Raw genomic sequence first — 15,260 nt, 5'->3', positions numbered from 1 at the left:
CAAGTTCCTTAGCGAGGCTATTTTGCAGCGGCTAAGCGCAGAGCTTATGACAATTGTGATTGGTTTAAAGAAATGCCAATAAACCAGAGCACGTTTTTCTCCCATCCCGGAATGCTGTGTGGACTAGTCCAGTGTGTAACAGGTTTAGTTGTTCAGTATCAAAATCTGTGTTGCCCGTTCACAAACTTGTCCTTTTTCATGAATATTTTCCACCACCATCAATTCCAAGTATGCCTTTTGGCTTGAAATGTTACATTTGCGTTCGCATGAACTGGGGTAGACGCTCCATATTCATGCGCCATCTTGAAATACGTTAGCCGGTAAGGGACATACAGGACATACTGCTCCGCCTTTAGCGTTTTCGCTGTCCCGTGATAAACTCACAGGTGCTGCTAATGCTGCTAATGGGTATCGTTGCTTCCCGGCCCCCTGCAAGTTTGAAGAAGGAAACATGGAGGACCACAAGTATTCGAAATCCAAATTTCAGGAACAGGAGTCTCCTTCTTTGCCCAGAAAAATAAAAAGGATATTAAAAAGAGGAAGAGACCGGCTTTTTGAAGAGTGAAGGCTACCGTAGCTGTAATACGTACTTTGAACTGCGTGGTGCGAGAGAGTTGATTGCGATATATGATCTCAACGCTCGATGGGAGAAATTCCCACACATTGGACTTTTAACGTATCTTCAGGTGTTTTCTTTGCAGTACAACACAGGGGCTAAGTGTAGCAATTTAAACTCCAAATGTATATTTTTAAACAGGATAATTGACCTCTGTGTACTTCAGTGGTATTAAAGGGGGAACTACGCCAATTTTCAAAATTCATACACGTTATTCCTATGGTCTAAGACTGTCCGCAAATATCAGTCAACATGAACAACTCTTTCCCAAATCCCAAAACTAGAGTGCTAAAACTCAAATTTGTGATGTCATCAAGCATAAAGTGTGGAACTGCTGTACTGTCACGTCACGATCCAGTCTGTTCGTTGATTGGCCGCCAGGCTGAGAAGTGTCTGTGGAGCAGACAGCAGGAGGCTCAGAGGAGGCTGCCCTATCAGCTTGTGTTATTATGTCATCGTCCCTAAATGTTTACCAAATGAACCGTCGAGCCTGTGGCGACGCTGTTGGATGCCACGCCGACCGACGAAGGAAGAGGAGCGGGCTGGCCGACGGCAAAGCCGAGGAACACCAGGTAGGCCTCAAACCCTTACCTTCCTGTCCGGGCGGCTAAGCAGATGAATGATGCTAGGAACTATAGTTTTTCATGGGACCATTAAGCGTGTATTTAAATTGACTGGCACTTTGCTCAGCACAATACTACGGTAGGCTACTTTGTTGTGTGACGTAATTCCCGAGAGGCTGCCTTGTGAGCGGCTCTGCGACGCGCACATACACAGGGACCAGGGCAGACAGACAGGGACCAGGGCAGACAGACAGGGACCAGGGCAGACAGCGGAGCAGCATTACACACAAAATGCCGAAGCGTTTCCTGCTAAAGATTTCCCACCGTGGTCAGAAAACACACGGGAGACACTTTGTTTCTCTCACTAGGACTCTAGAGTCGGTAGGACTCGCTCGCTGTCACTCTCACTTCTCCCCCGCTCTATATCACACACACACACACACACACACGCCGTCTCGACGCACACACTACCGCACAAGTATAAACATCAGTCCACTTACAACCATAAAAAAAGACTAGTGCAGCTTCACAGTTGAACTGCAAAAAAAATGTCCCACGTACCGTCCCGGTCGGGACTGGACAAGTGGGAGGCGGAGTGCACCGTGTGCAAAGCTGGCACATATGTTTCAGTGTCTTTATTATTTATCTTATTACATTGAAAAGGTATTGAGATATATTTTGTTGAAGCTGGATTTTCTAACACAGAAGAGGTCATATTTAGAACATTATTTCATATTATTTATTTTAAAAGAGAGCTATTATTTTTGTTACATGTTGTTACAGATTTTATTTTATTACAGAAGTTATTTTTGCACAATTGAGGCATAATAAAGCATGTTCATTAACCTCTGAGAATCACCACTATCTGGATTTGTCTCAAGGCCAGGCCGAGTGTCCTCTTTTTTGGAAATCAAAATATGGTCACCCTAAGCTGTTCAATTATTTGCATTTACCCACTTAGTCATTGTATCCACATTATTGGTGAGTATTTATCAAAACTCTCTTGTGTTAATATTTTGCGAAAGCATCAATAGTAACACTACACCCTACAATATCGCCATTGAGGTATTTTGTCAAACATATTGTGATATTTGATTTTTGCCATATCGCCCAGCTCTAACAGTACACACTGGTAACAGGGGCAGATGTACAGGGGGGCAACTTTGGTGTTCAAAAAACTTTGCTTGTAAAAACAAACTGCCACTATGTGCACAGGCTTCTTAAAACATTGAAACAAACAATTCATTTATATTAATTCATAATAAATAATAATTGTAGATGTAATCTTAGCCCCCTGCCCCTCAAATACTCAGCTACGTCCCCGCATCAAACGTGCAGAGCGGCGTTCGCACATTCTGGCTCACACACACACACAGCGAGTCTGCTGCGGTGTGGGGGCCCTGCATCCCGGCAAAGACTGGAGCGACCGAGCCGAGCCTCGGAAAGTGAAGTCCGTTTCCCCAGGTGAAGTTAAAACACACGTTTCATCTAAAGTTAAATTTGTAATAAATGTAATGTCTGCTAAAGGCGAGTCAGCATCAACAACAGCCTGTCCATTACGTTAGCCAAAAGTCAAATCGCTCCCTCCTTGTTTGTAAGCGCATTCTGCTGTTTGATTAGTTTGATTTCAGTAAAGACAAGAAGAGCAGAATACAAAATATTACAAACTGGCATGTTTGAATTCATAACGTTTACAGAGGGTCGCCGTTTCGGTGGCGTTACGTTACAACACACTACACCGTGCTTGCTGAGACCGATCATTTGTATATGATTAGTTAAGGAGTATTATAAAATCCACTTCCTCTCACATATCACGGCAATACGGCTGCACAAATTAAACCAGGCGACATCCTTTACTGTCAAACTGGGAAAACAACAAATACAACGGGGTTAAGAAGGCTAGTCTAAACATAACTGATGTGTGCATGTAATAAATCTCGTCTGATGTTATGTATTTAGGCTACTTATATAGACGGGTTTCCTGTTTACAAACATTAAAGGGTGCGTGCGCATACCAGGGGCAGAAAGCCAGATTGGTGAGCTGGTCCGATAATGCAAACGCATTTTTGTCTCAGTGCACAATGTCTTAGTCCCTTCATTTCGTCATGGCATTTATAGAACACATACTATATGGTCTTACAAAGCTAACGTTTTTGACCGATTACAATTTAATCATTTTTTGTGAACTGGAGAGGTCTCGTTACGAGGAAGCTAGCTAGCTATAGCTCTGTTTGCCATTCATTCCAATGGGGAAACGTCGCGGCTAAACTTTCGACATACATTGCATATATTTACACTTTGAATTTCGTCATGGCATTTGCATAGCACATACTCTATGGTCTTACAAATTCTTGTAAGACAAATTCTGCAGTGATGTTTCAAAACATCACTGCAGGTTGATTGTTTTTAGCAGCAGAGGTTGACTGTGGGCGAGAGGGCAACAACACTGTCTTGGTTAGCTCGCCGAAGCTCTAATGCCACTGTCTCGGCAACGTTAGCTAATGTCCGCTAGCTAATGTAGGCTAACTATAGCCAGTTAGCTTTGTATGTAACGTAACAAAAACCCACCCATCTCAGAGGAGCGAAGCTTAATATTTCATTCAATAAAGTTATGTACAAAAGGAGCACTAACGCAACAGGTCTTATCTTGGCAACGTGGACGCAGATATAGTAAACACCGAAGGCAGTCGTAATATTTACTTAGTAGGCTAGGCTAACGCTGTTGCGCTAACGTTACCAAAACATCTACGTAGCTTTAGCTAGCTAGCAGTCTAAACTTGTCTCGAATCCAGACCTTTAACTGTCTATGGTCCAGACTCGAGTACCACAGCCCTGACAGGTAGATATCACTGAGCTGAACAACAACAATCTGGAACTTTTCTGATTGATACAATGGGAGCCTGACTCTTGCATATGACCCCAATCTGCCTCTCTTATGGCTTGAAGCCATAACCTCCGCCGGTTTTTGGCAAAAGCATGCTTCCCCCTAGGTATGTTAAACATCAGGCACCCATCACTGGCTCTGTTTGTACAATTAATCACGCAACAACTCCTTGGCATTTTGACTTAGGCTATGCCACTACTACTAACTAGCTACACAAGTCTTCTTTCTGCCCCCTGGTTGCGTGCGCAAGCCGTGATGACGTTGCCGAGAAACCCATGTAATAGCTACAGGGCCATACAGTGTAATGTAATAGAAGAATAACAAGAGCTTTTCACATCTTGACTTTTGCAGGCCAGAGTAGCTGGAGATATTAGCTGAAGCCTAAAAGTGGGGATATTGCCAGCCAAGAAAATCCTAAGATGTGCACAGGAGGAAGAGAAGGAGGGAAATGAAGAAGGAGAAGACAGTAAACTGGAGAGACCAGGCAGGTCAGAGCAGGAGAAGACCACAGAAGGGGTTGCAGAAATGAGTGAAAGAGAAGAGGGAAAGGAAGAATTGACAGTGAGGGATGAAGAGGAGGCTGCAGGTTCAGAGAGAGGGATCAGGAGGAGGCAGATGAAGATGACAGAGAGGAAGAGGAGGCTGCAGTTACCCCTGGACTATATGGTTGGTTTATATTCTCCTCCTTTATATTCTCCTTACATATACATTTTTTCCCATTCTGTTGTATATGTTATAGGGTTAGATATGTAAATATTTACATATACAACAACAGTTCACTTTTCTCAAGACACTTTATAGATAGAGTAGGTCTAGACCACACTCTTTAAGTTACAAAGACCCAACAATTCTCCAAAGAGCAAACATTTGGTGCAACAGTGGCGAGAAAAAAACTTCCTTTTGGGCAGAAACATCAGACAGATCCAGGGTCTTGGTGGCCGCTGCCGGTTAGATACAGATGGATACAGATATACAGATATAGAGAATTATCTATTATTAGATATCTTATTATTACCATTCATAATAATGGTAATTATAGTAACAAAAAAAGATAATGGAACTATGACTAGAAATAATAGTCGTAGCAGGGCGTTGCGGGGCGTAGTAGGGCATAGCAGTTTACGTATGGGGGTTTCCAGTTACTGTCTTCCCCTGCCGCCCTACCAAGATCTCTCGCTACCCCTTTGCCCTCCCATGTAACATTTTCTAGATCCGCCACTGACTGGTAATGACGTTTAATCATGTATCCAGACAATATTAATAGCTCACGTTACTGTACTGTGTAAACTTTTACCTTCATTTAATATTTTAGGTGGAATTTCTTTTTTGAGGGGTGCAAATTCTGCACCACAACAAGCTCCATTGTGCAGAGCCACCGTCGCTGCGTCTGTAGTTTATAACCTTGACGTTCCACTTCCGGGATTGCTCCGGTGCCGCAGGAAATTCCTCCGAATGCATGAATTTTTGTCTATTTCCATTTCCTTTTGCTTTTTTTGTTGTTGGAATTTTAGGAGGACTATGGTTAACTGCTTCTCAGATCTCTGCAGGGGAAATGGAGACAGCGAGCTAGACTATCTGCTATCATCTGTTGCATGACTATTTAGCAGTGGCTCCGTGCGGAGTTTAGCGCCGCCCAAGACGATCGTGATTGGTTTCAAGAAATGTCAATGAACCAGAGAACATTTTTCTCCCATCCAGAAGTGCTATCCCAGGATGGATGTGTGGTGTAGCCAGACCTTACTCCACAGCGCTGTGAAGTTAGGTCTGGCAATGTCAGACTATAGTCAAAAGATGTTCTAGTTGACACTATTGCATATGGACACATTTTCTGTTTCAGAACTGAGAACACTACAGTAGAATTAAGCTCATTTGGGTATAAAAAAAAAAAAATTCAGTGGGTCCATAAAATCCGTCTCCGGTTAATTGTCTACTTGACATCACACGTTCAAGACTTCTCTCGTTGCTGGCTTTGAGAGAGTAGCTCATATTCACAAATATTTATTTAACTTTCCTTGGCCGAATAACATACTGAAATTCTAAATATAGGTGGTGTTCCCCTTCAAACTTAAAAAATGAAGACACCATTTTCCCCATAACTTTTTGCAACAATAGGGATGCCTAACTAAAATAATTGGACTCTTTTCACCATCTGCCACTGTGAAAAAGTTTAAACCGTAGGAACAGAGCTTTATTTTGTGCTAGGTCATCAACCCATGGCAGATTTAATGTAACAAAATGTTGCATCGGGTATGTCATCCCTGTGCTGTACAATGTAAAAATAAAAAAAAAAGCTGAGTAAACGACATCAGTGTGCTGAGTCAGCATTATTTTGCATTGTACTGCACGTAAGTAGGTACAGAATGCATGCAAGGTGAATCTGACCGTGACTTACTGATTGATTGGTTTCAAGTTAGTCACAGAATGAGAAAAATTGCTTTTTAGGTTAAAAAACAAACAAACATGTAAACAGATATTAGTCTCACTTACTTATCATCTTTGGTCCAAAACTTGAGTTTCTACATTAACTTCGAGTTTATCTTCTGATCCGGAGAGATAACTTGTGCAACACATCCTGTAGACCGTACTCTCTCTGTCTGTCTGTCTGTCGTTCCGATCCAGCACACAACCACACCGTTTTATGTACAATATGTACAACATTTATTATAATTAATATATAAAATAGACAATGTACTTAAATTTTCACAATAGAAAAAATACAAGTAATAAATACAAAAAACATTTTTTTTGTTTTGCAAGTCTTACAAAACATCCAGCACAATTTTGACAGATGTGGAGACGTTAAAATATTGAGAATAAATGCTTTTTGCCACACTGATTCATTCATATATAGCTAAATATATATATGCCTCATGTCTCAAGGAGTTATTTGCCAACAGTCTAATGTGTTTTCCAACACCTGCTTATAAATGATATGCTAGCACTATTCAGCGGCCCGGACTCCACTGTAACCCAGGCCTGTTTGAGCACACCTCGGCTGAACCGGGCCTGCCACCGATGGAGGTCTTCACGTGACCAGCGCTCCACCTCTTTTCCACCTTTTTTCCCAGCCCACCTTGCCTACTTTCTTTCTCCATCGTTCGACCACTCCTAAGCCTTCTCGTCCCCTCCTCATCTCAATCTTTCTTCCCACATTTTCCTTTTTAACATCCTGTGGACCTGCCCCACCCAGCCAGCCAGTACAGAAATGACCTTAATTTGTTCACACAAACGACATACAAATCATCATAGAAAAATAATATCCCTCCAAGAATCCACTAGGACAAGCCAGTACAAACATGGCAAAAAACACACACACAACAAAACAAACAAAAAAAAAAAAATCATCATACAGCAATATGGCCATTGGCTTTGAGCATATTTCTACTTAGCTAATAATAATAATAATAATAATAATTAACATTTTGTAAAGTAATAATCGTTGCCACACAACACAATAATTAGACGTGAGAATATCCCCGGACTAGTCGTAAGTTAAGTACTTCTGAAAAACACATAGTACGTCACAGCACTCGTTAGCTTGTCTTTTCATAACAACTACCTTTAAATACAAATAAAATATAGAATATATCTCTGATAAATGTCACTCAACATCTTGTCTCTCAACGGCACGTACAAAACAGTACAAATAAGAACACAAAAAACGGGAATGTATGCAAGAGGGTTTGCTTCGACTTCAGCGTCATTCCTGCCTTACACGTTTGGAGCAAAACGACCAACGTTTGTTGTTGGCAGTCTAGCAGATATGAAAAAAAAAAATGAAAATAAGGGAAGCCACTGCAGACTGTAGCAAAGTTACTGCACAGTAGGGGATTGTAAAACGAGCGATGCTGGATCATAGCTCAGAATATAGCAGAACCTAGAGAAATTCGAAAGAAAGAAATGTGCGGTCGTGAACAGTCAACAATGAGCGAGTCCGGTTCGTTTTCACCTCTTTCCCCCCCCCCCCCTCCCTCTTAGTTTTGTGTTCTTCTAACTCCATACACTGAAGGCACTGCATTATTGTGAGAAACGTGTACACAAGCAGTACAAGACTACTTTTGACCCGTCACGGGGAGGGGTAGTACAGGTGGGGAGTAGTGGCAATTCAAAAAGGAACTCATGATTCACAAAATGCAGCGTTTCTCAACCTTGCTCCCAAAATCCTCATGACCCAAGCACTTAAGTCTTACTCCCATGACCCCCCCACCCGCCTGCCTGTCAAGTGACACCGAGGTTGAGAAACTCCTACATTAATGACTAACAAGAGTGAATGAATCATACTTTTTGGGACACTTCCTCAGCACAGTAGCAGAGACACATGGGGGGACCGGGCTGTTATCAGAGCCAGATAGGAAACACTTCGGACTACAGCTGTACAAGGTTAAGCAGCCGTTGTAGAGCTGTCCGCTCTGCCCTTGCACGTTGCCGTTTGGGTCAGGTGCCATAACCGGAAGCGGCGAGAAGCCCCCTCCCCTCCCCTCCCCTGGGCCATGCGGTAGCACGATCAGAGAGCACCAGCGTCAGAGCTGGACTCGTTGAGCTGAGAACATGTACAGTAACTCCGGTTGGGTTGGTCTGGCTTCAGTCAGAGTCCAGCTAGTCAAAGTCTACCCCGCCCCCCGTCCCGTCCCGTGGACTGGGTGCGAGGGGTTTTGTGCGCGCGTGTGTGATGACTGCGAGTGCATCGGTGCCGAATGCCTCGTTCACGGTTAAACCCGCTGCGTCTTTGCGGACAGAATCCTAAACAGATACACAACAAAAATACACATTTCAGTCAACTAAGCTGCAGTGTCCTAGTGGCGGACACCGCCACCCAGTCCTAGACTCTTTCGCCACGGTTCCTGGCCCTTGCTTTGGAAAACTAGTCAACCGCTGTGTCACACAGGAACGAACGGCTCCCGCCTAAATAATCCTACGGAATTTCAAAATGTGAACGAGGCGTGACGCAGCGTTTAGTATTTTCCTACTAAAATCGTCTTCCTGTTGCATGTGTGTGTGTATAGAATATATATATATATATATATATATGCCTGCAGGTGTATGCGTGTGTTTTTGCATTGCATGTTGTGCGTCCCTGTCCCCTGCCACCCCCCCCTGCCCCCCAGTCAAGCAGCTCCTTCTAGGACGGCTCCTGGTCCCTCTGTGGCTGAGGCTGTGGCGGACTCTTGACGATGGTGATGACCGAGGCGGTGTTGCGGCGCGGGGCCGTGGCGAGCAGGTTGCCCCCCCCGGCCTCCAGGCCCCTGGCGAACCTCTGGAGGGCCGCCAGGCGTGCGCCCAGCCCCTCCAGCTCTTTCCTCATGCCGGCGTTCTCCGCCCCGAGCCGCTCCACCTCCCGCTGGAGCTCCGTCTTCTGCTGCTCCAGGGCTTCGCGCTGCGACACCCGCTTGACCCGGCAGCTGGCGGCGTAGCCCCGGTTCTTCAAGGTGCGCCGGCGCTGCTTCAGCTTCTGGATCTCGTCGCGGGACATGCCGCGCAGGTGGAGGTTCAACTCGCGCACCGTGAGAGACATGAGCTCGCTGTCCGACAGGACGGGCACATTTTCGCCACATTCCTGCTTTACCTGAAGGGGAAGGAAAAGAGGAGGAAATAGGAAGGGAGGGAGCATGTAGAAGGAAGAAAAGGCGGGGGGGGGAGACACACAACAAATGAGATTGAAAAATAACCGATAAGGAAGGGAGTAAAACCTATTTTCAACAATGACGTTCCCTCTTGTAAAAATAGTCAAAGGCTAACATGACTCATTCTTCTCGAGAGACTAAGACTGAGGTTTCTGCCGGGCAGCGTGTTACTACCTTCAGGGCCTTGCTGCTTCTCTCTGATGACATGATCCGTCTGTCTTCGGTTTGTTTCCCCCCCCTAAAGCACCAGTCAACACAGATACAGACAATCTGCAAACACAGAAACGGGACACAAGAAAGGGTAGGTTATCACATGTGACTGGCCTGACATTTTTGGTTTTTTTCCCATCCGCTCACAAGACAGTCACCCGCGATAAAGAGAAAAAGGAGAAGCCGGAGATCTTTTATGCTTCTCCAAAACATGCTCTCTCATTACAAACTCTGTGGTTTGATATAAAAAAAAAAAGAAGAGGTTTTGAAAGCGACAGGCCCTTCTCTGTTTAGCCGAAATAGTCAGGAGGAAGTTATCATGCGTCTAACCTTTGGTTGCTCAAAGCAGGTGTCCTAACCCAATTCCCTCGACACTTCCTCTTGCCTCCTACACAACGCCAACGGCTCAAAACTTTCATGGTAAAAAAAGGGACATGCAACTATTGTATTGTGGGATATGTTTCGAGTAACATGAAAAAATGACTAGAAACTACATAAATTACCTCTACTTACACAGTTGAAACGGTTTTTATATAATGTTTGCATTTCATAATCAGAAAAGCTTTATTGCCAAGTATGTTTTTTTTTTTTTTTTTACACATACAAGGAATTTGTTTTGGTGTTGCAGGTGCATGTCACACATTCCCTAAAATAAATTAAACTGGATTAAAAATAAGAGTAAAAATTAAGATAAAAAGAGCAGAACAGCAGATTAAACCTAAAATTAAAACCTATTGAATTAAATTAGCCCATATCAAAAATGGGAGAACCGTGCTGGGTTGGCTCAGTGGGTAGAGCAAGGCGCACATACACAGAGGTTTATGCCTCGACGCAGAGTTCGAATCCGACCTGTGACGATTTCCTGCATGTCCCCCTCTCCCCTTTCTCACCTAGCTGTCCTGTCAAATTAAAAAGGAAAAGCACAAAAAAAACAAATCTTTTAACATAAATGATAATAGGAGAATTAAACGCCAGAACTGGGTCAGCTTTCATTTACATTTAAAAATCACTGCTTCCAGGAACAACCTGTAATAACAGCAGGAAGAGAGTTTGTTTTAGTCGGTTTGCCTTAACACTACTGTATTTGGAAATTTTCTCCCATTCTTCTTGCTGAACAGTTCTCACAGACTGCGTGGGGACTTCCTACACTCCTCTTAAGGTCAACTCACAAATGTTGATGTGTGGGTTTAAAGTCCAACATCTACGCTGGGCCAACTTGAACTGCTTTTCCCCCTTAGTCACTTCTTGGTTAATTTGGCGGTGTGCTTCAGATCACCGTAATGTCGAGAGAGAAAAAAAAAAAATGACTCTGCACTTTAACTCAAGGCCGTTTTTAGCTCTATCACTTTCGCCTCCATCCTGACCAGAGCTCACAGGAGAGAAATGGCCACATGGCATGCCGATGAGAAGCTACGCCTGTTACAGCAAATCTTTTGACATTAACATTTAATTGAGACCCACAAGTTCTACGTTGACGTCAACAAACCACAGGGGGTTTCCCACATAGAGAGTGAAAGTGTGAACTTTCATATTTACTGCAACATCGGATTTTTTTTCCAGACTGAGTGGGCTTCCATTTGGTCTCTTTGCAGCCCCAGAAGTGGCAAAAAACACAAAAGAAATGTTAAAGCGTGGTTGCGTGATACTGCGTGTGCATAGAGTGACAAAATACAGTCATGTAGTTGCTTTGAGGTTGCTGAGGACCATTTGACAGCTTCCCTGATGAGCTAGCTAACTCCCTGCCAACTCATCATTTCTCTTTGTGAAACAGACTGATCTAGACAAGACCATGCTGCAGCTGAATTTCACCACGTCTTAAAGTGCTCATATTATGCTCATTTTCAGGTTCATAAAATTGTATTTAGAGGTTGTACCAGAATAGGTTTACGTGGTTTCATTTTCAGAAAAACACCATATAGTTGTTGTACTGCACATTGCTGCAGCTCCTCTTTTCACCCTGTGTGTTGAGCTTTTGGTTTTAGCCAAAAGTGAGACATCTCACTTCTGTTCCTATCTTTGTTGGGAGTTCCACATGCGCAGTAGCTAGGTAAGGACTACTAGCCAGTCAGAAGCAGAGTATGAGGGCGTACCACGCTAGCAGCTAGGCGAGCATAACAACGTTTGTTACAAAGTGACGCAAGTTTGTCTCTGAAGTAAAGGCTGGACTACAGTAGAGCTGTTTGGAGCAGTTTGTGAACAGTGTTTTCTGTTGGAGATGGTAAGTCCCTTTGGGGTGGACTTTGGGCTTTTCCACTTTGTAAACCTATAATGTGCACAAAAAGATATAGAACACAATAAAGGAAAGGGGGAAAAGCCAAAAAGCATAATATGAGCACTTTAAATATTGTCTTTGCTGGGTACCAGGGTGTATTTATGATCTTTTTTTTGGTCTCTTTCCTTTCGTAAATCTCTCAACAACAAAACCTTGAAGATGCGCTAACAATCATGCTAGTTTTCAAAGCAGTTTGTGACGAAACCTTTGGGGAAATCGGTTGTTGTGAATCTTTATATTGTATTAATATTATAGTTTAACTAACTTGGCGTAATCATTAAAGTTAAAGAGAGTTGCTTTTCTGCTCGCTTTCGAATGGGATGGACTGACTTTCCTGAATTTACGACCCCCAATTGTGAAAGGATATTACACTTCTTCAAATGGAGGTATTTACATTTTTGATTTGAAAAGTAAAAAAGTTTTCTTGGCCTTTTTTCTCTCCGGGAATCATATGTTAAAAATCTAAAAGAAAAAAACAAAAAAAAAAGTGTAAACAGAGAAGACTATTTGTGCCATTCTCCAGCAGCATGCCAGTAAACAAACAGGACTCCCAACGTGCTGTCAGACAGGAGGGGGAACCATACAAGGAAAAAAGTCACAATTCAGTTTCGTTTAGAGTACAGTTACAAAACAAAAATCATTTTTTCTCGTCCTTCCTAATAGTAACATGGGGATTTAGTGTACGTGCAGGCCACCTAAAACTCATGTACATCATGTGTTGATGTTGATCTATGTGAGCTGGGTGGAAACAAAAAAAGACCTCTAAACTGCATTTCCCGACATGCGTGGGAAGTGGAGGTTGCAGCAATAGTGGTCGTCAAACCAGCCGGCGGACTCCGGCTGTGTAAACCGAGGAGACTGCCGTTTCGTAAAGTCAGGGTGATTCAGCAATAAACCGTTTGCTCGGCTCCGCCAAGCCTGCCACTCAGTCCAAACCCAAGAAAACCAGCGGTGACCACGTCTTTCTGTGTTTGTCCAAAACAGCACAGGATATCCGCATTTGTATTTCACTATAAATATCACTTTAGAGGACGTAGTACTTTTTCAGTAACGCAACCTAAGTGAAACGCAACAAGTGAACGCAGCACTGCCAAACGCAAGCTACAACTAACGCTAGTTAGCGGGTTTTATACAGTTAAAACACCCTAATATTTATTCTGTTTTAATATTTACTGACTACGTAACAAATAGCGAACACAGACAACCCTTGCAAACTACATTTATGAATCTAGCTAACGTTACATCCAGAATCCACCCTTATCCTTATAGGGAGAGGAGCTGGCCAGCTTGGGGTAAAGCGCTGCTGCTATAGTAAACAGCCATCACGAGTGCCCTCGACATCCATTTTAGCATGACTTTAAATGATCCATTTAAATCTGTTTCAAGACATACAGTTAAAAGGGGGGTTAGTGAGAACCTCATCTGGCTGTCAAATGTTACGAGAGGCATAAATATTAACCGCGGGGCCAAATTATGCGCATCATCTTAAACATGCTAGTAACGTTAGCATTTAGCACCAACGGTTTCTGACGAGCTAACCTAAAGGAGATTAAAGCAAACAGCTGCCTGCTCACTTGTCCTTGGTTGGTTGGCAAGCCCCCGGCGGATACAAGTCCTCTAGTGTTCGGCTGTTACCAAAGAATTTGAGTGAAATATTTGAACGTTTAATATTGAGTAAAAAATATAATTTACCTGCTGGATCGAAGCGACTCTAGCGACAAAATGTCAGTCCGCCTTTTCCCGGAATTACTCCGCTGCTCTCTGAGGTTGGATTCTTTCATTCACAAAAAAACACAAGCGACAATGACGTCAGGTCTAAAGAATGAGGGCGGAGCCAACCCCGCCCCCGCGTCGTACTCCGGGAGGATGTAAACAAGAAATCCCTGCATCCTAAAACTTTTCCATGACCAGCCCCCTTTCGCCATTCCCAGCAACAACAACTTCTCTGGAAAAAGATTAAAACATTGGGAGAGGCTTTAGAGTCACCCTTTATTGGCACTATTTAGCATTAGAAGCCATATGATGGTGAAGTTTAAAATCAAGCAGAATCCAACAATAAAAACAAGTAGCCTACTAAAGCTAAAACCCACACACCCCACACACATACTCATAGTTTACAGTATAAATGCCATAGCCTATATGCTGAAAAGTAGCCTACAGAATCTTTTTCACTGCTGCAACACAGACAACCATGTAGAGTTAGTCCATTATGTGTCTGTTTTTCTAATTCACATGGAGTTATTATAAGGGATGGGACTATTTTATTTTAGTTCTATACAGCAGGGTATTTATGTAGCTGCCAATCAAAATGATAAATAAAAATCTATAAATGGCCAACATGTATTTTCATTGTACCTGCTGTTGCAATAGTAGGCTATGTTAAAAATTGGGATTAGGAGCAAAGGTTACACTTTGAACTATATTGTACATATCTTGAGTGAATGCCATTCATTATTTTGTTCTACTGGTAGGCTGCGTTTGAGCTGAGCTAGTCTCGCATTGCCAGACCTCCTGGCTAGTCCACACAACATTCCGGGATAGGAGAAAAAAACGTGCTCTGGTTTATTGGCATTTCTTTAAAACAATCACAATCGTCTTGGGCGGAGCAACGGTGCCTCTGCAAAATAGCCTCTGGAAGGAACTTGTTTTGGTGGAACATGGTTTACGTTTGAAAATTGTTTTAGCCGTGCAACAGAAAACTCAGATTGGACAGACAGTCTAGCTAGATGTCTGGATTTACCCTGCAAAGATCTGAGGAGCAGTTAACCATAGTCTTCATAAATCCACCGGAGTTTAGAATGCCAACACAAAGAGGAAGGTGATGATGGGACATCCGGCCAAAAATGAGGGATATCGGACGGAACCTCTGGCGGCACCTGAACAATACCATAAATGAAACGTCATTATATGGACTAGGCCTAGAGCTGAGTTGACATTGACCCATAAGGGAAAATGTGAATATAGGAAAATAGTGTTATATTTCCCGAATGTTACCCAACTCCGCTGAGTGGCAAAGCAGAGGCAGATGTTGCCATGTCAAGCATAAAAATGCCTTTTAACAATATAGCCAAAAGGTGATTAATGAGTGATATAC

At 43.1% G+C, this 15,260-nt stretch overlaps 1 protein-coding gene across 1 annotated transcript; it reads right to left on the bottom strand.

The window, feature by feature from the left end:
• Positions 1-7,781: 7,781 nt before the first annotated feature.
• Positions 7,782-13,985, bottom strand: maff (v-maf avian musculoaponeurotic fibrosarcoma oncogene homolog F). Its single transcript, XM_028567329.1, has 3 exons — positions 13,859-13,985; positions 9,859-9,954; positions 7,782-9,626 (listed from the first exon to the last, which is right to left on the bottom strand). The coding sequence occupies exons 2-3, from the start codon at positions 9,889-9,891 to the stop codon at positions 9,183-9,185; spliced, it is 477 nt and encodes a 158-aa protein (XP_028423130.1). The 5' UTR covers positions 9,892-9,954; positions 13,859-13,985; the 3' UTR covers positions 7,782-9,182.
• Between the last annotated feature and the right edge of the window lie 1,275 nt (positions 13,986-15,260).

The sequence above is a fragment of the Perca flavescens genome, chromosome 21, assembly GCF_004354835.1.
Source record: "Perca flavescens isolate YP-PL-M2 chromosome 21, PFLA_1.0, whole genome shotgun sequence".
Taxonomy (NCBI): Eukaryota; Metazoa; Chordata; class Actinopteri; order Perciformes; family Percidae; genus Perca; species Perca flavescens.
Note: the sequence above shows the minus strand (reverse complement) of the source record. Positions and strands in the feature narration are given on the sequence as shown.

Excerpts from the sequence above, each read along its gene's own strand:
- maff (XM_028567329.1), bottom strand. The coding sequence starts at position 9,891 with ATGTCATCAGAGAGAAGCAGCAAGGCCCTGAAG. Across the intron at positions 9,627-9,858 it reads GAAGCAGCAAGGCCCTGAAG|GTAAAGCAGGAATGTGGCGA; the intron begins GTAGTAACACGC and ends CTTCCCCTTCAG.